This window comes from Podarcis tiliguerta, assembly GCF_965153285.1.
Source record: "Podarcis tiliguerta genome assembly, chromosome: 5".
NCBI lineage: Eukaryota > Metazoa > Chordata > Lepidosauria > Squamata > Lacertidae > Podarcis > Podarcis tiliguerta.
Window position 1 is genome coordinate 32,703,694 of NC_139538.1, and position 23,269 is coordinate 32,726,962.

Consider the following 23,269-nt stretch of genomic DNA (forward strand, 5'->3'; position numbering starts at 1 on the left):
TTTTCATGACTTTTCCCTGTTAAGTTCTGCAGTATATATCTGAACTTTCATACAACGAAAAAGCCACTTATGAAACTATAGTGGAATATAGTACAAGTTTATTGCTCATTATTGTGTTATTTGCTTCCAGGGGGGGGGGGGGGGGACTCTATTTGCAAATAATATAGAAATGAGTGCTAAACATGTGCTATATTCCACTATAGTTTCAGAAGTGGTTTTTATGTTGTGTGAAAGCTCAGGCTTAATGCGGAAATTAACAGTTAGGGAAATGTCCGTAAAAAATAAACAAACTGCTGTTTAAATGCAGCCAAGGGATTGATGGTTTAACCTATTTGCATTTCCATGCCAGGTTTGTATAGATCTCATCTGTTTTTTTGTGGATTAAAAAAAAGCATGAGAAATATGTGTTTACATTTTAAACACTTTGTACACATTTTGTATGCCTTCCATTCCATTAGTATATATTTTGTATGCTTTTCAGTGCATTTTCCTCTATAATGTACATTTCTCAGCATAAAATTTCTTTTTTTAATTCTACTTTTTTGAGCAGAACTGTGTTGCAGAATTTGGATAAGTGGATAAGTTTGGGATGTATGAGTTAGATTAGTTGACTTTAAAATATAAAGTAGGATTAGAAAGACCCATTGAAGTCCAGTCCATCTGAGTTTTACATGAAAACAGGACTAAGCACATTGCATTTCTGTGTGGTCTTTTAAGAGGAAATCCTTAAAAATCCACAGGGAAGCACAAAGGCAACATTTGTGATAAAAAATACAAGTTCTTACGCTGTGGTCTGAGTGCTGCAGCCCTGTTCTTTTACAGCTTTAAAAAAGAGAGTCCAGTGGATTAGAGCAGCTCATGTGTATGAATGAATCAATTTATTTCAGAATGCACCAGAATGCGCATGTGTAGTGTTTTTCACTTCTGCACCCCCTTATTAAAATATTGCAAGTCTTCTTGATGATCCCTTGCTTGGAGTTGGATGTGACATGCCTAAAGATAAAGGTACCCCTGCCCGTACGGGCCAGTCTTGCCAGACTCTAGGGTTGTGCACTCATCTCACTCTATAGGCCGGGAGCCAGCGCTGTCCGCAGACACTTCCGGGTCACATGGCCAGCGTGACAAAGCTGCTTTGGCGAGCCAGAGCCACACACGGAAATGCCGTTTACCTTCCCGCTAGTAAGCGGTCCCTATTTATCTACTTGCACCCGGGGGTGCTTTCGAACTGCTAGGTTGGCAGGCGCTAGGACCGAGCAACGGGAGCGCACCCCGCCGTGGGGATTCGAACCGCCGACCATGCGATCGGCAAGTCCTAGGCGCTGAGGTTTAACCCACAGCGCCACCCGCGTTGCCTATCCCCATGTAAAGTGGACTTGCAGTATTTCAGTACTGAGCACATGGTGGCAAGGATTCTGGGCAATTTCACCACATCTCTACCACTACAATGACTCTAGTTGGATTTTTCATGCTCTAGGTAGGAATAAATTGTGATTTAAGATTTAACCTGGCTATAGATGTCCTCTTAGAAGGTGTGGAGGGACTTTGAAAACTGGTGTTGATGCTACTGCAGGAAGGTTTGAATAAGCCCTTGGCCTGAAGAGGCAGCTTTTAATTTTTTACACATTCTTTCACATTCAAGACAGCTAACCTTACATTTAGAATGGCTGCAGAATCAACATACAAGTCAGGCATGCTTTTACTTTTCTACCTCAGGCAACAAGTAGGGGAACTACTTTTTAACTTTAATTGTAGCGAGCATGACCTGGAGTAATTGGTCAGCAATAAACATGATGCCACTTTATGACCTCATTTCAGTTTTTTGGTTGTTGTTTTTTACTGTAATAGAAAGGTTTGCACTTTCTATTAAAGTGTAGATCTGAAGTGAGGCCATAAATTACTCTGGCAAAGTCTAGAGTGCCCATTACTGGAACCTACTAAAAAAAAGATTAGAAAAATCATCTATCATGGCTAGTTCGTGTATAGCCTCTACTTGCAAAAATATGCTAGAAAACATTCCCAAGCATCTGCTAACCCTGAGATTTTGGAAAATGTCAGAGCAATCATTTGACTCATGCCAAGAAGATAGATAAGGATTTTGCTACTTTATTATAGGGTGAGGGCTCACATTAGGCAATAATATTTTTTGGAGATCTTTTCCTGGATACTGGCAAAATTTACAGCTGGTTAAATTATAGCAAGAGGAGCTTTAAAATTCATAGGCTGCTCTAGCCTAAAACGAACAGCTCCAGCTAGAAAGGAAGTCAGATGATAATGGGTTGTGTTCAGTGTAGCCCTGGGGTGGATTCCAACAGTGCAAATATTTCTTCTTGAACAATAGAATGTTCTCCTGCTCTCCTCCCCCCATGCAGCCCCTAAATCTGTTTCAGCGGTTCTCCCAACTACCCAGAGCAGATTTGGGGACCACATGGGGAGGAGAGGGGCAAATCCCATTGTGCTAACACTACTCCTTGCCACTGGTGCAGTTATTTTGCTGAGTACCACCCAATAGCTGTAACAAAGCGCAAACTAGAAAAACCCATAAAGCGTAGAACTGCAGTGATGAACTGTGGAGCACATAAAGAAGGCAATGGGGGAGGTCTTGTTGGCTGAGTGGTGGTAGGCACATCTTGCATTAATTTGGTCCCAGACCGAGTCCCTGGCATCTCATGAAGGACCCCTCAAGATCTGAAGAGTTGTTAATCAGTCAGCAGACAATGCTGCACTAGATGGACCAGTGGTTGAACTTGGATAGGTCATACAGCTTCACATGTTCACAATAAGTAATGCTGTATATTTGATTAGTTGTAGGTTGACGTTGTTGCCAAAGTTAATCCATGGAAATATTTGTGATCATTTATTTAGCTAGACATTTTCATCCACCCCAGAGTGTTGGGAAACAGATGGATGAAAGCTTGTCTTCCTGCAGGCTTCCCTTGCTATTTATACTTGGATAAATTTGATAACTTTTAGGAAAACATCATATTGACTTTCCTCAACCTCAATTGAGGACATTAGGGCCTGCTTTGAAAATCTTATTACATCAAAGATTTCATTGCACTGTTGAAGAATAAGGGCTTCTGTTTCCATTTTAATTAACGTGGTCAATCATATGGATGGAGATCTTTGTCGCAGATAAGCCCAATTAAAGATTTCTCTTTTTTTTTGTTTCATAGCATTCTGGTCTTGGTCTGAAAAACCTTTCTTATTAACCGTTTTCTCCCTTGACTGTCCTGATTTGCTTTCCTGTGCACTATTAAGCAGAGTGGCAGAAAACATCTACAGAAACATGGCATTATTCCTTCAGCATGTGGATACGGGATGATAATCTTGTTAGCTAGTATGCATCAGATACTAAGAAATAAACACTGGTCAATTAAAACATTCATCAACTGCGCTATCTTGAAACTGTTCTGGTACAGTTGCTAGAACTAAAAATTCATTAGCCTTATCTTCAGTCTGTCTAATCCTATGCATTATAAATGAAAAATGTTTCTATTTGCAGAAGGTTTTACACACATCCACTTTTCCTTTTAGTACTATCTAATGGAGTTGACGCTTCAGTAATAGAACTTAGAACAGTTTAATCGCCAAGGAGAGGGAACAATGCTTTTTATTGTTTACATAATTTTCATTTCCTCATTTATCACCATTACAAAACAGATATACAAGGACTGTTCCCCCCCCCCCCCGTTTCTGTTTTCTCCCTGTACCAAGGAAAGTACCGAGTGATTGGAGGTATAATTTCACCAGTTAATGATGACTATGGAAAGCAAGGTTTGGCAGCAGCAAAGCATCGCGTAGCCATGGCTCAACTTGCACTGGAGACCTCCGACTGGATCAGAGTAGACCCTTGGGAGAGTGAGCAAAGGCAATGGAGTGAGACTGTAGTGGTTCTCAGGTAATGATGATGTCTCTGTGTGTGTGTTCCTTCTGCATTGGATAATCAAAAGAATCATGGGGTATCTCAGATAATCTGTATTTTAGGAATCTCTTGCCAGCACTACAAAATTATACACCAAGGGCAGAATGAGCTAAGGAAATTCAAGTGAGTGGGGTCTTATGCTACATTTTTACAAATCTGGGCTTTAGGCGTACCAAAAATGTCTTGAGAAGGATTAGGGGAAATGTAAAGCTGGCAGGCTGCTTTATAGTGAAGAAGTGGCTGATCTCCCAGGGAAGGAGCCAAGAGCTTTTAAAGGGGTACTGAAGCCCACCAGGCCACTGGATGGTTTCACACATACACAGGGCGGAGGGTTAAATGGTAAGTCTGGAAGCTGTGTTATCTTGTTATATATATTTGATTACAACAATAACCTTCATGAGTGAAGAATACTCTAATCACTGTATACAGTTCCAATCATGGCATAACAGGAAAAACTAAATAAATATTTTTCTATTTTAGATTACTGCTAGCTAAACATGTATGTTCTTCAAAGCCAACAAACTGGGCCTGTAGCTCAGAGTAGGTAGGGGAGCAATATTTTCTCATAATCTTTGAGTCATACCTGTAGAAATAAACTTAGATTATTATTTTTTGTAGAAGCTCTCCCTTTGAATCAAACATGTTAGTGTGCAGCAACTTATCACATGTACTAGGTAACTTTTATCTAAGCCAGTGGTGTCCAAACTTTTCTCGAAGAGGGCCAGATTTGATGAAGTAAAGGGCCGTGAGGGCAGACCAAAGGGCCAACCAAAGTTGTTGACCTTTCTTTTAGGGTTGGAGTTGTTGAGGTTTTTTTTAGGATTTATCCCAGGAAATAAACTGCCACAGGGGCTGGATTAAACCGACCAGCTGGCTGGATTAGGCCCCCAAAACAGACTTTGGACATGCCTGTTCTAAGCCACTGTAAACATTAAGTGAAAATATCCTTTGGTGTTTGAAAACTAACACTTTTCAACCAAATGGATGAACTTCAAAGGTGAGTCCAGTTACCCTCCTCATAATGCAGTGTTCCTATCCGATAGGAAGGCTGTATAGATATTTCTACCAATCACTTTATTACAGTATTACAGCTCAGTTCTGTCTATGTTTATTCCAGAATTGCCATTGTATTTCGCGGAGCTTACTCACACTTAACCTGGGAATAAACATCCCCCTGTGCATAGGAATACATTGTTAATGTACTTCCTCTAAAGAGAGTTTTCCCCTCCCAATCTACAACAGGTTGTAACACTCATAAGCATCTGAACTGGGGGTGCCTTGCCCTTTAAGCATATATGGGCATACCTGAGGTCCTAATGGTGCAGACCAGTTCCTAGGAAAGCCTTTGTGTGTAGAGAAGAACTATGTACTCAGGCTTGCCCAGGTATACCCATCTATGCCTAGGGTGTTGGGGATGGGTCTGGGGCAAACTGTGATGTTGGAAGCAGGGCCAGCTGCACAAAACCATTGTGCTTTACTCTGTGTGAACCCCTTCACTAACATATGAAGGGATCTGCACCTGTGAGATACATGGTGATGAAATGGTACCTCCCAGCTATCTGTTTCATTGTCTGAGGTTCATTTACAGCCATGACTCCCTGATGTTGTCTTTTGGTAGTATTTTTTTCTTCCTTCCAGACAGATGCTGTTCGCTTTTCTGTGATTAAATTTATATTCTGCTCCTCATGCCAAGTCTCTTGTGCTTTCTAAGGCTGTGTGTTGAACAATCTGAAGTCCTTAGAAGACCCACCATGGGTTGTTGTTTTTTTACTTCATATAAGGAAAACTTTGTCTGGCATTGTCATCATTTACAAAGACGGCTTAGAATGGGTGTCTGGATGCATTTTTCATTGCTGTGGCGTGGCAGACACAAAACTAGAGGGCTGTGTCAAAACTCATTTGATCATAGGAAGGCCTGCATCCTTTGTATAGTTCAGTGTTTTTGTCTTACATTTCAATAAAACACCTATGCAGATCAAATGTCTGTCAGTCTTTCACTTGTGAGACAAGGAAGGTTTTTTCTACAGGTTAACTCAGCTAGGGATCCTGGATTTCCTTCCCCCTGTCCTCACCCCCCAAACATCTGGGTGCTTTCTTGAGTTTTGGCTTGCTTGCTTCAGTCATCTGAAATCTTTTGATATGCATCAGATTAAAATAGTGAACCTAGTTGTTTGCTAATGTCTGGCTTCTGTAGGCTTAATTTTGGTAGGCTTGGGTACATTGTGCTTCATTGCAACAAATATCACTTTGATATTTTCTCATTCTGTAGTTTTTGGATATTCTTGCCATAGTCCTGCAGAACTGATTCACCAAAGAAGCCAAAATTCTCTTTCCCAGAGTTCATCTCAGATGTCTCTCTACCTTTTTCTCCCATGGAGCTAGGAGGCACAGTCCTTCTTTTAGGCACTTGTACTTTTCGCTTCTGAAGGCACTGAAAACCTGCTTGCCATTCTATTGTACTGATCCTTATGCTAGTTTACTGTGCAAGGATTATTCTGTTATTCCCTCTTACTTTTTCTCTATGGAGGCACATACTCTTGTTCCTGTCTCCATGCCTTGACAATTATTCATGTCTGTCACAGATCACATTCTAGTTCTCCAATAATGGCATTGCATCTTGCTTTATCATAGAATTGTAGAGTTGGAAAGCACCACAAGGGTCATCTAATCCAGCCTCCTGCAGTTCTGGAATCTAAATTATATTTTGCTTGTTGTTGTTGTTGTTGTTGTTGTTGTTGTTGTTGTTGTTGTTATGTTCCTTCCTCAGTCTTGACAAGAAGGAATTGCAGTTGATTCTACAAAATATACAGGGAAAATAAATGTTTCTTAATTGCCTTTTGATCCAACTCTCTTCCCGTTTCTCTTGCATTACCCGATTTGAGAGTTCATGCATGCCTTCTTCCTTGTCCTGTAAAATTACAATATTCAATTAATGCTTAACAGATTCTGCTAGGCAGTTATCACAAGCTGCTTTGCTTAATCTTTGAGGACTTCTATAAATAAGTAAAATGTCTAGTGATGCTGCATCTGGAAAGCATCAACACCAGACTTTGGGAAGAGGTGTTGAGAATTGTCAGGAGAGAAGAAAAAAAAACCTATTCAAGTTTGCAAGTATGTTTTTTATGCTTTAAAAGCTAGGCGATATGAGTAGATTGACATACTTCTTGCCGAAAGTGCAAAATATAATCAAACTGTAGTAGGAAATCTGTACAAAATGAATGTATATTCGTCACATAGCTTGGTACTTTCTGTAATCCTCAGCTCATACTGTGTCTCGGCTTGGCTGGACCCTTCCTATGCAGCACTTCTGACACTGATCATATATCTAGCTGAATCAAACTGTGAGAATTACAACTGGCAAACTGCATCTCCGAAGCTGGTGCTTTTTTCTTAATCTTAATTAACACTGTATTATTATTATTATTATTATTATTATTTCTTGGGATTTCTTATTTGCTTTCACCATAAAGTTCCAGAGTGGATATCAACAATTTAAAAATACAACAAATCAGCATTAGTTGTGATGTATCTAACTTACAGTACAGCCCTATACATGTTTACTTAGAAATAATTCCCCCATCCACGAGCTTAGTAGGACTTACTCCCAGGAGAGTGTAGATATAGATAGGATTGCAGCCTTAAGATGTCAAGCTTTGGCACATCTCCCAGTAGAGGAATGCAAGAGGAGGGAAATCCTTCTTCCTGTCTTTAACATTTTAAACAGCTACAACACTGCTGCTTATTCAGGTGTGAGGAAGTTCATATGGAGGTGAATTGAGCCTCTTCTTAACCTTTGTAGGCCTCTGAATAAGTTTGGCACATTGCTTGCAGCTTGCTTAGAGTGTAGCTCTACAGTTGTTTACCGGTTTTGGCAACAATATTCATTATGCTCACTTTACGTTCCTTACATTTGGATGCCTGTAGAGTAGTGGGTTCAATTTAAAGCAAACAAACCAACACTGAATGGTATAGGTTCTGATTGTAGAAGAAAGCTGTTCCTGGAATCTAGCTGCAGGCTTGTATTTGAATTTTTCAGTATTCAACTCCATGGTGGGTCTTGAACTGCTATCAACTGGGATGATCCAATCCAACCTCCCCCTAAGGAGACCAGGCACATCAACAAGGAAGCCTCATGACGCAAATAGGCCACATGGGAGACTCTTTGATCCTTGTAAATAGGATCTGGGTCAGGCTTGTCACTGGTCTGGGCAACTAAGAAGCTTTGATGTCTTTGTTGGAAGCTGCCCAGAGTGGCTGGGGAAACCCAGCCAGATGGGCGGGGTACAAATAATAAATTACAATTACAATTACTGCTGGCTTCAGGCCACCTTTGCCTCATCCCCCTGAGTGCAGCATCTGCTTTACCTATCTCCTGACAAAGCTTTGCTGTGCTGAGTTATTCCATTTGTTCCCTTCCATATTTCTATGTTCTCACCTTTTAGAAAGCTCTTCCTGGTTTCCTTGCCAGCCTGGATCCAAACAACTGTGGAGCTAATGAAGCAGTTCTTGTTATGTTGTTGGTGTCTCCCATTCCAAAGAATAAAAAGTTAAACATTCTATAGGACATTCTCAAAGAAGAACTTCGAGCCTAGTCAATGACCTTTTTTGTTGTTTTCCTCTTTTTGAAATTGGAGCGATATTTTTTTTATGTGACCATTTTGCAGCTTATTCGGTAAATGCCTGAAATCTTTATTACATTTTATTGTGTGTTATAAAGCTGAAGTCCAACAAAAGATACCATTTTACATGTGTTATATCTCCTAGAGGAGTAAAAGCAACATTAAAAAGAAATAATGGTCAATCGAAGATGTTCAAGTTAGGACAAGAATGTGAGCCGCCATTGACACAAATCTTGCAATGCACAGAATTAATATGGCAAGTTCTCCAGCCATCTAATTAAGCCCTGAAGTACACAAAAGCCGATTGAGTTTTAGAAACTGAAAGTGCAAGATAATCGCTTTGTGTATCTCTGAGAGGATTACCTTACACAGAGCCTTTTATTTTAACACAGGCACCATTACAAAGAACTGCTTAAATCACACCATATCAAGGAACTGCCCAGAGAAAACAATTGGCCCATAGAAAAGGCTGCCGGAGCATCGTTTGCTTCATCACTCACAGGTTTGTTACTGCTTTCGGTAGTGTTCCTTGTGTACATGATAATGCCTTGCACCTTTATCAGATTAATACCATGCCTAAGTAGGAAAATAGTGCATTTATTTATGCTTGTGGCTGGAGCCAGGGGTCAAAAGTTGGGAAACTAATGCTGTGGGAGATGTATCTGATGCCACTTCCCAGGTGTGGACACAGGAATGGTTCTGCCCTACCAACTACCTGTGGTTCTTTAGCATGCCTCAAGATTTCCCTCGCATCCATTGCACATACAGCTCTACATGTGGGGAGCTCTCTCCAAGCAGCTGACAACTTTGCAGGATTTGCAATCAGAGGGAAATTTATTTCTGTGCGTTTAATAATAATAATAATAATGAAATTTATTTATACCCCGCCCTCTCCAGCCAAGACCAGGCTCAGGGCGGCTAACAACTAATAATAAAAACAAGTTGATTAAAATACAATTTAAAAGATTAAGATACAATATTAAAACATTAGGATGCAGCCTCTTCACAGGAGAAGAAAGGGAAAAAAATGAGGGGGAGGGAATCAAACTGATTCTAAGCCAAAGGCCAGGTGGAACAACTCTGTCTTACAGGCCCTGCGGAAAGAAATCAGATCCCGCAGGGCCCTTGTCTCATGAGACAGAGCGTTCCACCAGGCCAGAGCCAGTGTTGAAAAGGCCCTGGCTCTGGTTGAGGCTAATCTAACTTCCTTAGGGCCCGGACCTCTAGGGTGTTACTATATATGGACCTTAAGGTCCTCCGTGGGGCATACCAGGAGAGGCGGTCCCAAAGGTACGAGGGTCCTAGGCTGTGAAAGGCTTTAAAGGTCAAAAGCAGACCTTAAATCTGACCCTGTACTCACTGGGAGCCAGTGCAGCTGGAAAAGCACTGGGTGAATATGCTTCCATGGCAGAGACCCAGTGAGGAGCCTCGTTGCAGCATTCTGCACCCGCTGGAGTTTCTGGGATAGCTTCAAGGGCAGCCCCGCGTAGAGCGAATTACAGTAGTCAAGCCTGGAGGTGACCATCGCATGGATCACTGTGGCTAGGTCGGGGCGGGAAAGGTAAGGGAGTTTAGTTTAGTTGTACATGTCAGTGTACAGAGGTAGAGCCTGCCACAGCAATGCCATTGCATCACTGTGTGCATTCATGTTTCACAAACAAATGAAAGAAAATGTCTCAAATTGTAGTTTGAGGGCCTGTGAAGCAGTACAGTAATGAATGTGCGTAGGTTGTGTCATGACCTACCTCCATGAACACCTGGAAAATGCTACGGATTCCAGTGATGCCGAAATTTCAATTTAAAACCACAACTATGCTTTTTTGTTTTAATTCCCAATTAGCTCCCTTTCTAGCCCTTTTCTCTTCCTCCCAAGTTGTGCTCGCTCTTCCCTGCATGTACTCCTAAATGAGCTTTTAATTCCTATTTAGTAATGCATAGCCAAGACCCCAACAGATGTTCTTCAACCACCTGCAAGCAGTGAATGATTTTAGCTTATCTCTCCCAAGCTAGGTTTAATCCCTCCCATGCTGTTGACAGGCTTGCCTGATGCTAAAAATTTCCATATGTACCTTGCACAATGTGTTAGTAACTACTGTTATCCCAGTTGTCCCGTGGATCATAGGCCAGGGTCATATACATATAGATATATGATTTGTATTTGCAGCCTGCCCTTCTCCAAATAGTCCCAGTACAAATTATTATTAAAAATCGTAAAATAAAAACACAAAACTAACCAACAGCAAAGTTAACAGGAGCATAGAAAAGCAATGCAGGATAATAGAAGGGCATCCATTCAACCAGATGTCAAAAAGCCTACAATGATGGTGCAAGACTCACCTTGGAGGGGAGGTTATTCCACAACCATGAATTATGCTGACTTTCCTCTAACATGAGGAGGTCCCTTCAACAAATGGAGGGAGCCCTGGATCCAACCCAGCATCTATAACACCCCTTTTACTTACCTATTTCTAAATTATATTTTCTACACTTGCTTTAAAAAACAACAACAAAACTTAAGGAAGAACTTTTTGTAGAGAAAGGCAAGCTCTGCTGAACATGCAGAGATTTAGCTCAAGAAACATATTTTGGAAGATCTCAGATCATTTTTTATTCTTAGACTTGCATTCAGCGAGGTCCTACACAGAGTAGACCCAAATCAATAACCTAAGTTAGCCTCCATCAATTTCAGTAGATCTATTCTGACCAATACTAACAATAACAATACTAACTACAGTGAGGGGGGGAAGTATTTGATCCCTTGCTAAATTTACCCGTTTGCCCTCTGACGAAGAAATGACCAGTCCATAATTTAATGGTAGGTTTATTGTAGCTGTGAGAGACAGAATAACAACAGGAAAACACCCAGAAACCCAGAAGACAAAAGTCAGAGATTGATGTGCATTATAATGAGTGAAATAAGTATTTGATCCCCTATCAACCAGCCAGATGTCAGGCTACCTGGTATCTTCACTGCATGTAACAAGCTGAGATTAGAAGCACCCGCTATAAGGGAAAGATTTTACCTGTAATCCCAGCTCGTTACAGTAACTGTACAAAAAACACCTGTCAAGAAGCAATCAATCCAGCAGATTCCAAATTAGTGACCAAGACCAAAGAGCTGTCCAAGGATGTCAGGGACAGGATTGTAGACCTGCACAAGGCTGGACTGGGCTACAAGACTATTGCCAAGCAGCTTGGTGAGAAGGTGACAACAGTTGGTGCAATAATACACAAATGGAAGAAACACAGAATAACTGTCAACCTCCCTCGGTCTGGGGCTCCATGCAAGATCTCATCTCGTGGAGTTGCAATGATCAGGAGAACGGTGATGAAGCAGCCCAGAACTACACGGGGGGAACTTGTCAATGATCTCAGGGCAGCTGGGACCATGAAAACAGTTGGTAACACACTACGCCGTGAAGGACTGAGATCTTGCAGAACCCGCAAGGTCCCCTTGCTCAAGATAGCACATGTACAGGCCCGTCTGCAGTTTGCAAATGCACATCTGAATGACCCAGAGGAGAACTGGGTGAAAGTGTTGTGGTCAGATGAGACCAAAATCGAGCTCTTTGGCATCAACTCAACTCGCCGTGTTTGGAGGAGGAATACTGCCTATGACCCCAAGAACACCACCCCCACCATCAAACATGGAGAGGACATATTATGCTTTGGGGGTGTTTTTCTGCTAAGGGGACAGGACACCTTCACCGCATCGAATGGACGATGGACGGGACCATGTGTCGTCAAATCTTGGGTCAGCACCTCCTTCCCTCAGCCAGGGCATTGAAAATGGGTCGAGGATGGGTATTCCAGCATGACAATGACCCAAAACACACAGCCAAGGCGACAAAGGAGTGGCTCAAGAAGAAGCACATTAAGGTCCTGGAGTGGCCTAGCCAGTCTCCAGACTTAATCCCATTGAAAATCTGTGGAGGGAGCTGAAGGTTCGAGTAGCTACACATCAGCCTCGAAATCTTACTGACTTGAAGAGGATCTGCAAAGAGGAGTGGGACAAAATACCTCCTGAGATGTGTGCAAACCTGGTGGCCACCTACAAGAAACGTCTGAACTCTGTAATTGCCGACAAGGGTTTTGCCACCAAGTACTAAGTCATCTTTTGCAAAGGGATCAAATACTTATTTCACTCATTATAATGCACATCAGTCTCTGACTTTTGTCTTCTGTGTTTCTGGGGTTTTTCCTGTTATTCTGTCTCTCACAGCTACAATAAACGTACCATTAAAATTATGGACTGGTCATTTCTTCGTCAGAGGGCAAATTGGCAAATTTAGCAGGAGGTCAAATACTTCCCCCCCCCCTTACTGTATGCAACAAATACTGTGTTCCCCTTGTTGTATGCAACAAAGAAAAACAATTCCCATTTTGGCTCCTTAAATCACCCACTATTCAATGTCATGCCATTACATTAAACAGAGGGAAGGGAAGAGACTGCAGGGTAAATAGTGGGGGTGCAGATGGAGCACTCATGGGAAATAAGCTTCCACACCTTAGTTTTTACTCCAGCAGCGTACATTGAAAGGACAACATCCAGCAGGTTGTTCAATGTCTGGCTGCCAAAAAAAGCCCATCCTTCAAGATTCCTTAAAGGAGTTCCCAGGGGGTAGGTTGAATGATCTGTGGTGTACAGAAGCTTTCTTCACCTCAGCTAAGAGAGAATACTCTCGTGACTGCAAAACATTTGTCAACCAGGAAATATTATAATTCTTCTCCAGCTTGGATTTCAATCTGAGCTGGAGAAGAACTCAGACCCTTGTAAAGCTTGCATCTCCTTTGAGATGGACTTTAATGAGTTCTCAATGAGCCTGGCTTCTCTGGCATCTCTACTTTCTTGTTAGTATAACAGCAGCCTGCCATTTTTGAGAACATCTCAGTTATTTGCTATTTCCTTTTGAAAGGTCCTCTGAGATATTTACAAGGGCTGCTATCAGTTTAAAACACTTTCTGCTTCTGTGTAACTTATTTTAGTAGGTCTTCACATCTCCGATAAGGGTCACTGAGTTTAGCATCACATACAGAGTAGTCTTTTTATAAGAGACCCTTGATCTTTATTTCATTTCAAATTGAACTTGGGCAGATAACCTGGTTGGTTTCCTACCTGTTTTGGTTTGAGAGTTTTGTCTCTTAATGAGATCTTGCAGGCTGTTAAAGCTAGCTGCTTTGTTTGTGCTGATGACAGTTTCTCCTTTAGCTAACTCGGTTTTCCTTTCTGGCAGGGTATTATGGAGTATTATAATAACTTTTTTGCTACCAGTATTGATTCAGATATTCCATTCAGAACCTTACCAAAAATAAAAAAAGGTTCAAGTATGCTACAGAAACTGAATCACTCTTACTGGAATTGCAGTTTAGAAAAACCATTATCAGTTGTGAAACTGCAAGATCATTATTTAACAGTAGCCCTCAAAAGTCCAAGGAAGTTATATTCCTGTTTTTCGTCCCTCTAGACTTGATTCTATCAGCAACCTTCTTTAAAAAGCCATTTAGTTGTTCAATTCTGGTTTCAAGCGTTGAAGCCTTTCTGAAGAGAGAGCCTTAACGCTGTTCTCACAATTTTTAAAAATAGACATTTTAATGTCGGGAGTGATGGATGATAGTGTGTTGTATGTTGCTTGACCATGTTGGCATTTGATGTTGGTTGTCAAAGAGGGTTGCTTGTATCTTTATTCAGAGGGAACCTGCTAGATAAATCTCTACCCCAAGCTTCAGAATATGCTTTATAGTTTGGATTTTTCCAAACACACACACATCCTATCATCCACCCATCTATCTATCTATCTATCTATCTATCCATCATCTATCATCTATCTATCTAAATTGGTGTGGGTGTAACCCCTGCTGAATCAGTCTAGTCTAGCATCCGTTTCCAACTAGATGCCTGTAAGAATCTCACAAGGAGGACCTCATTTCAACAGCTCCCTTCCCACTTGCAATTCCCATGGAACAGGGACAGCCTCCTTTTTTTGTACATTGCCCCTGTAAGGCTACAAGGCACACTATATGTGTGGGTGGGAAAGTTGGCTGCCCCCATATGTACATGGGAACCACAATATTTTTCTCTGTACAATCACTGAGGAAATAATGGTTTGTCATAACTAAAGTATCAACTAAAGCATCAACACAAGAGAAGGAAACTGGTGGATTCTACACACATATTAAAAAAAAACACTGTGAAAATGCTTTTTTAAAAAATGCTTTGAAAAATACATTGAATTTGGCATACCTCACTCTCACCATCTAGTGTCACATTTGTATATTGCACTTTACAACACATTTAAAACGTTTTATTTGCAGTTGTAAAGCTGAGTCTTGTGTGTAACTGTGTGGTGCAGTGAGTGAGATAGTGAGTGAGTGAGTGAGTGAGTGAGTGAGTGAATGAATGAATGCATATTTGCATATATGTACCTCTGAATATTTGCTGGAAACTCTGTGAGTTTCCCATTCTTTCAAATAATTTAATCAAGGGTGATTACAAATGGGTAGGATTGTGCAATCCAGTGGGAGTGGTGCGCATACCATCATTTTTTTCCTACTGGAGCTCCTGAAGCAGCCACCTCTGTCTCTGCCTTTCCCAAGGGTATCTGTACCTATTTGGGCATGGGAAGGTGGTAGAGCCATTGTCCTTCAGGTCTTAATGTGTGTTCATTTCCAAAACTGATAAATTATTGACCACCTTCAGCATGAGCTCAGAGATGGTCATGCATTGCTACATGGAAACGTCTGTTGGAAACCCAAAGAATCTGTAATTCCTTACATTACAAGTTGGGCCTATCCACATTCGTAGCTGCTTCTGTTGAAATATGTGGATCAGCCCTTAAAGCCTGAACAGAGTGATTGCTCCAAAATTTCAAAATAAAATTATTAATAGTAATAATAAGTAATCTGTATTTTGTTATTGTGGAGATCTTCCTTAGTGTGCATATGCTTATTTGAAAAGCAAATTAAGATGTATAATAAGTGGGCTTAAAGGTTCACTCATTTTCTGGAGAACTGCATTCATATCCTTTAAAGAAGGATATTGCTGGAGTAAGAAAGAGTCAGCCAGGGCAGCAATTATTATTAAGTTCTTGTAGAAGCTTATCTGAAGAAAGATCCTGAAAAGACTGCATTTGTTTACTTTATGAAGAAGATGAAAGGAGACAGAACGTGTTAAAAGCACACACCAGAAAAATAATGGTAGACAAGGCAGTGAAGAAGCTAGAAAAGAAAGGTGTTTCTAACATGCCTCAGAAGTGAAACAGTGTTGGAGTATGCCTTATTTCAGTGGGGAGGCTGCTCCCAAGTGTTGGTGGCACAACAGAGAAGGCTTTGTTCTTGGTTGTTGCTGGATGAATGTGTGCACAAGCAGGAGGGGTTCTGAGAATGACTGCAGGAACAGGTGGGTCCGTGTGGGCAAAGGCATATGATGTCCATTTGCCATTTGAAATAATACACTTTCTGGAGGATTTTACAAATGCACACTATACCTTTAAAGCCCATTCTTTCAGAGAATCCTGGGCACTGTGGTTTCTTAAGAGTTGCTAGAAATTATAACTCTGTGAGAGGCAAACTACAGTGCCCAGAATTCTTTGGAGGAAAGAATGTACTTTAAAGGTTTATTGTGTAAGCAGCCTTAACTTCAGTAGATTCTAGCAGGATGCTGGTTGAATTTTAAGTGTGTGTGTTCGTATAAACTACAAATATAAATGTACATCTAAAGGGGATGTTTCAGCAAAAGAAAATAATGCAAATGATATTATGTTCTTGCAGTTGTCCCTGAGTTAAAACTTCTGTGTGGAGCTGATGTTCTGAAGACGTTTCAAACACCTAACCTCTGGAAGGAAGAACACATTTTAGAAATAGTGGGAAAATTTGGGTTGGTTTGTATTAGTCGCGTTGGCAACAATCCTTCTCAGTTTATCTCTCAGTCAGCACTTTTAAGCAGGTACCAGCACAATATCCACTTGGTTAGGGAGTGGATTCAAAATGAAATCAGTGCCACAAACATAAGGCACGCCTTGTGCAAAGGGCAAAGTGTGAAATACCTCGTTCCAGATTCTGTTATTTCCTATATTAAGCAACACAATATATACACTGATGAGACTGAACGAAGAAATGAAGGGGATTTGCTGCAGCCACTTAAGCGATATTGTTCTGTCGTCAGCCCTCTTAATGACTGATGGTAATATGGGGCTTGTCCTCACTTCCGCTTACCCTGTGCCTAGAAATCATGGGTCTGAGTGGGTTTCCACTTTTCCTATGATTTTTAGGCATGGGTCCGAATAGTCTTACCTTTGCCCTACCTCTTTCCCTCAAAAAAAGTCACTGTTAGCACTAAATCAGGGCAAATGCCAATTCAGAGAAAACCCAACTGACTTTTGCTCCAGTTCAGCTGTAAGCAGTAGGTTTTCCTGGGGGAAAGCAGCAGGGCAGGTAGATGTGCGGTTGAGCCCTAAGTTACCCACTTCTCAGAGTGACAATCCTAAACACTATGCCTGTAAAGGAAAGTAAGCTTGGTTGTGATAATATGGGAGTAATCCATTTTATGGAAAAATCGGTCTGTGCCAGTCAAAAGCTGTGGTGAAGAATTGATGAATGAGCCTATCTCTGTTCACAAAGGGACTTCCCCACTGAACTTCAGCGTTGGAGACAGTTTTGCACACTTAATAGGGATGTAGATCCAGGTCTTTCCTCTTGTTGAAATGAATGAAGAAAAGAGTCCTCGTCCCACCTGAAGTCTATTTATAGGCACTGGAAATCTAAAACAAGGACTGCCTGCTGCATTTGGTTTCTGCCTTGCCATCTGTTATGCAAAGAAGTTTATCAATTTAAGTATCACTATTGACAGTGAATCAAAACAAGCTCCCATATCACGTGATCCTAAACAATTCACTTGTAAGTCAGCCCCATTGATTTCCATAAGATTTACTTCCAGCGTTGTGTGGTGTGGGATTGTGATGTTACAATCTTCTTCTGTTTCTTGGTAGCTTCAGCCAATAAAGCATGAAACTCTTAATCTCAGGGTCGTGGGTTTGAATCCCATGTTGGGCAAAAGATTCCTGCGTTGCAGGGCATTGGACTCAGTGACCCTTGTGGTCCTTTCTAACTCTACAATTCTATAATTCTATGTCTGGACTTTGAGGTTTTTCTTTTCTTTCCTTTCTTTTTGGATGTTGTGAATTATTTTTGTAAGCCTTTCGCCACATCGCAATTCCACAATGCTTTCAGTGTCTTTACTGCAAAATTGTCAAGCCGTTGCCTGCAGTCCCACTTATCAGCACTGGATTTGCCAGGAAGGCTTCCTCCACCCTTACTTCATAAATGGACTTATAATATTTCTTGTAAATTGTATTTTAGCACTGCAGCATTTGTGTTTCTAAAGACGCAAAGAGAGAAAACGTATATTTTTCTGTAGCTGACATCTTTCACAAGCTCTTCTAATAAATTCAGGGGGCGGAAGCTATATAAGGTCTTTTAACTCTGCCGTTGTGCTGAAAAAGCTTCCCAGAGTGGCTTACAAAGTTCAGAAATAACTTGCAATCCAATATACAAAGACCAGGTGTGAATTTACAATCTAAAATACCGGTACATGACACAAAAGGGGGAAAAGGTGTGGGAAGGAGGAAGCAAAAGACAAACCCAGAGACTAGTTCTTGGTTACAAATTTCACCAGGCAGGAATTAAGCAGGTCAGGGAGCTGGATCTAAGCACAAAGGAAGGGCAACTGCTTCCAGTCAGGCACAACAGATTTGCAGTGACACAGGTACTACAGCAATGCAGTTTTCTGCCATGGGGCACACCCGCTCAACATTTCACAAAAGAGAGGATCCAGCATATTTCATCTTAACACCAGCCAACCCAGAAGACACAGTTGTGAGTTCCATTACTTCAGGGCAATATTTCAAAGGAGCATTGTCTGTATGTGGTTCGTGCCAGTGACATAAGTCTAGCCTGCCTTCCTGCTCAAACGCAGGGAATCATCTATAAAAATGTCTTCAGCAACCTCATTACGAAGAGAGGAGAATACAAGTCAGAATTCTGAAAGATGCTTCTTTCCTCTGGCCTACTCAGCAGTTCAGACATTGTGTGTGAGAATAAAGACACAGCCCCATTGTCTCTATCTCCATTGGTTCTACCCCAGATGCAGGATTGTCTGAAGGGGGTTTCTTCACATGTTTGGCTGAGTACGCTTGCACTGTATTCCTGTGACCAATAACACTGCACAAGCACGATTCTAAGTACATTTAGCATGTAGAAAACTCCCATTCAAACCTTCCTGCTCTATGTGAGATGATAAGGGATGGTGCTTTGGGAGGGCAGGTATTGACACATCCACTCTTTGAATTTCTTTTGTGGGTCTGCTATCGTTCTGAAATAATCTGGTGGTTGCAGAATACCATATATAAAACATTGCTTTGCATACAGCTTCATAAAATACCTATTTTGCATGTGACTTTTGGAAGAATGTTTATAACTTGCAAATGAAGTGGTAAATTTTTCTGGAAACTGGTTTCAACACACCTACTTCTGTGTCTTTTAGAGCTTGACAATCAATGTGATTGTCAAACATCCATTACTCCCTTGTCCTTACCCTGCTTGCGGGTGGGGCTGAAAATAAAGCAAGGAAAATTGAAAGGACAAATCAAAACTGGGGTGCCATATGGCAAACTTTTCATCAATTCAATTTCTGACCATTTTTCAGGTAGAACTTGCAATATAGTAATAATGGATAGAATGTTGAACTTTAGACAATGGGTACCTGAATTCTGCTCAGCTGTGAAGTTCATGGAATGAGCTATTAATTTTTAGCCAGCTGCTCACTCTCAGGCTAACCTACTTCACTGTACACATCCTTCACGTATAATGCTCCTCCTCCTCCCTTTTTGTTTGATAAATATCTCTTGAGCAGACTGTACCCCTCAATTTCTAGATTCCTCTCATGAGTCTCAACCCACCAAGTTTCAGTAATGCCTATTAGGTGATATTTGCCATCCTGTATTAAGAACTCGAGTTCTTTTTGCTTGTTTCCCATACTCTGTACATTTGTGTAGAGACAACTGAAACCATGAGTCATGTCTTTGCACACTGCTGCCCCTGTCCCCCTCCATAGGGAGTCAGCTGCTGCCACCACACATTTCTTCCTTCTCTGGTGAGCAGCAGGAATCGTTCTGTACACTGTATCTTCCACTGCCACCTTGCTGTGTTCTGAGGTATGCAACCACTCTACTTGCTCCTGTAGCGTGAGGTGAGGGCATGAAAGCGACACAGCCTGGCTCCTGGCAGTCCTGCTTTTTTGTGCCACGTTCCTCCAGGGGTTCATCTCTTGCACTGGGTGATTCTTCTAGGGGCCTGCATATCTGTTCCAGGACCGTCCACTCTGGTACATCAAAGCTCCAGCCCCACACTAGTAAATTAACACAAGTAAGCAAGTTTATGTTATTCACAAACACCATTGCAAAGAAGCCAGACTCGTGCAGCTAATGGTATTTGGCTCACAAATCCATAAATGGGAGCCGCTGGCATAGAGATCCAACCCCATATTGTTTTCCCTCCTATCATGAGATGGCGCAGCTCCTCTGTTCTTTCTGTCTTTGTGTGTTTTAAATTTAAAAATCACCTGCCACTGGCAGATTTTCTCTTGCCAGATTTCCCCCTTGCGCCACAAATTACTTAGGCTTTGTTACTCAGGATTTTAAAGTAGAGCAGGCTTCTCTGGGGATCTCTCCCACCACCCCTCGGCTTTCAGAATTTCTTAGATATTGGGTCGTTGTTTTCAGCAGGATGCCTATCAGATGTTAATGGGGAGAGTTTGAAGATGGGTCGTTAATTTCAGATTTTTTAGGTATGTGAAATAAGTACTGTGTGACTCTGAACTAAACATCATCAAATACATATGAGAATCTGGATTATTACAATCTGCCACCTTGCGCCCCATGGGAGAAGGAGCTAGCCTTTATCCAGAGGCACAGCAGCTAATGCCCTGGAATTCTTAACTCAATTAATTTAACCTTGAGCTCATGCTACACTGAAAACTATTTGTTCTGCAGCGTGTTCGAAATTTCCCTGCTGTATTCCTAAGTGATGAGAAGACTTTACAGTCTCAAGTGATTCTTTTCGAGCAGCAATGTATTGTTGAATAATGCAGTACTGCACGGTGTGTGTGTGTGTGTGTGTGTGTGTACGCACCCCGCCCCCAGCTTACTTGCACTGAAGTTAATAGGTTTCTGTGAAGGACTGCTTATTTTTCAGGCTGCAAAAACGGTGCATTATCTCAGCTGATTAATAAAACATTCTGTTCTGCTGGAGATGCTTGTTGACAACTGGAATCGGGGTGCAAGTCCAATACTAAAAGGCTCAATGAGTAATGACTGGCTCTTTTTCTGCCATCTAATAGCCATCTAGTTCTGCTTCCCAACACCTATTGCTCAGGGATTCCTTCATAAATTTAGCAAAATATAGCAATTCAGAATGCAGTTCCTTTTGTATGGTAGAACTTTCATACCTCTTTGGAGTACAGGTTTGGAAGACAGAGGGCAACGATCTCAGACGATCCAGAGACTATAATTTGCCACTTCCTGAATCACCTAGTATGTCCACTACATTTAGCACTAAGATATGCTGTATCAGGAGAAGCCATCTTCTTTTCTTAGCCGCATGGAAGGGAAAGAAGTTAAAATCGAAACTCAGCTAATCTGTGGCCATACAGCCATCGGTATAGAAGGGCAATGACCTCGTCCATTTAAATCAAGCCATCCTGCTGTCATTAGCAAGCTAAAAGGTTCAGATATTTGGGGGGATTTAAAGGTAACACTTCGACGCTAATCGGCTTAAAGGGACTAGCATAACTACATGGCCGGAAGAACAGATAAAAGAAACCAGAGTTCAGACTTGGCCTCAGCAAAAGGCTCTGAGCTGTATGGTGCAGAATTAACACACAAGTTGAAAAGCTTTGATATTGACGAGGACACAAGCACCAACCATGCCTGCCGATTTCAATGGCTATTGGAAAATGCTCAGCAATGACAACTTTGAGGAGTATTTGAAAGCATTAGGTAAGATTCTTTTATTTATTTATTTAATTTAATTTATTATACAACCGTAGCTCCATGCCTCCTACGCTTCGGCTGAATCTGATTCTTCTGTAGCATCAATCACATAAACGTTCCACTTCACTGTATATGGCTTTTGTATGAAAATATTTTGGTTTTACTGAGTTTCTTTATTAATATTGCCATGTCTCTCTCTATATATTTTAAAGTGCCTCACTGATAGGAAGAGCAAGAAATAAAATCCAGAAGTTTAAGTCTATATAAGCATAAATAAACACTTCTGAATTATCAAAATTAATTATCCAGAAGTTATCATACATTGCTGGTGTTATAGCAAGCCTTTTACCTCAGGAAGTGTACAGTCTTAGGGACAGAACAAAAGTAGCAGAGCCTGAACTACAAATTTGATTAGGAAACTCATTGAACAGGTATATTATACCTATAGTAGCACTTCTTAAGTAATAGTTTTCAGTTGAATGTATTTTTAAAGTTTTATAACAACTTTCACACATCCACACTAGACATGGCGTATCCCAAAGAATCCCAGGAACTAGTTGGTCAAGGTTGTTGACAGTTGTTAAGAGAACCCCTCACAGAGCTGCAAAGCCCAGAACCCATAGCAAACTATGGTTCCCAGGATTCTTTGTGGGAAGCCATATTTGCTGAAGTGGCATGACAGTGCCTTAAAATGTAGATGTGAGCTTTAGGAAAGGCAAAGGAGAAAGGGAAAGGCATATAGTCAAAGTAAATATAAACAAGATTATGCATAATAGTCATCATACCATCAGGTGAAGCACATACACAGATGAGTTGATACGTAAATTCAACAAAATCCAAATTGCTTGGCCCAAATCTTAGGCCAAGTATCTATATATGTTGACAAGATTATCATTTCATTCTGTGTGGGGATAAGTATTAAAACTTCCTCACTTTGTATTGAACTACAAGTTTATTTTTTTAAAGAAAATCTTCAAAGCTTCTCCAGAGGTTTGATCTTTACAGAACTCTTTTCTGGTCTCTTTCTTCCCTTCAGATGTAAATATTGCTGTGAGAAAAATAGCTAATATGCTCAAACCGGACAAAGAGATCATTCAAGATGGCGATCACATGATCATTAAGACACTAAGCACTTTTAAAAACTACATCATGGATTTTGATATAGGGAAGGAATTTGAGGAGGATTTAACAGGGGTGGATGATCGCAAATGCATGGTAAGAATGAGAACAGCAACTGTTTCATGACAAACAAACAAAAAAAGCTTCCAAACCCTGCATCATGATGGTCACAGACATTTTGCTGTGGTTCCCCCCCCCCCCCTCCCAGGAAACTGTTTGTGTTTGACAGCTGTATTTAGGCAGTCTCGGGACTCAGTACAGACTTTACATCTAATAAATGTGTTGCTAGACATTAAGTCACTGTCTTTTATTTAGGCTGCAGTCCTCCCATACACATTTTCCTGGGAGCAAGTCCTATTGAACATAGTTGGAATTGTGTCCTTCGTGCATAGGGTTGCACTATAAAACTTGAATTATATACATTTGATACTCGGTTGGGGGGTGAGTGTCTCTGTTTTGTTTTATAAAGCAAGTAGTTTCCAATCCTGTTTTGGTCAACACGTATGCTTTATTGCGTTTCTGTTAGACTTGCTTGTTGAAATGGTGCTGCTGGCACAGTATGATCC

At 41.1% G+C, this 23,269-nt stretch overlaps 2 protein-coding genes across 6 annotated transcripts in view; both read left to right on the forward strand.

Annotated features, from left to right (window-relative positions):
- NMNAT3 (nicotinamide nucleotide adenylyltransferase 3) overlaps positions 1-18,001 on the forward strand; it is a 37,020-nt gene extending 19,019 nt beyond the window's left edge. For all 5 annotated transcript variants that reach the window (XM_083443020.1, XM_083443021.1, XM_083443019.1 and 2 more), the window contains 3 exons: positions 3,715-3,898; positions 8,934-9,043; positions 16,309-18,001. In XM_083443020.1, the coding sequence (XP_083299146.1) occupies positions 3,715-3,898; positions 8,934-9,043; positions 16,309-16,718 (704 nt within the window). In that variant the 3' untranslated portion in view covers positions 16,719-18,001. The remainder of the gene's footprint in view (positions 1-3,714; positions 3,899-8,933; positions 9,044-16,308) is intronic.
- Positions 18,002-21,012: 3,011 nt separating this feature from the next.
- RBP1 (retinol binding protein 1) overlaps positions 21,013-23,269 on the forward strand; it is a 32,439-nt gene continuing 30,182 nt past the window's right edge. Inside the window, exons 1-2 of the mRNA XM_083443058.1 lie at positions 21,013-21,590; positions 22,621-22,799. Coding sequence (XP_083299184.1) covers positions 21,518-21,590; positions 22,621-22,799 — 252 coding nt within the window. The 5' untranslated portion in view covers positions 21,013-21,517. The remainder of the gene's footprint in view (positions 21,591-22,620; positions 22,800-23,269) is intronic.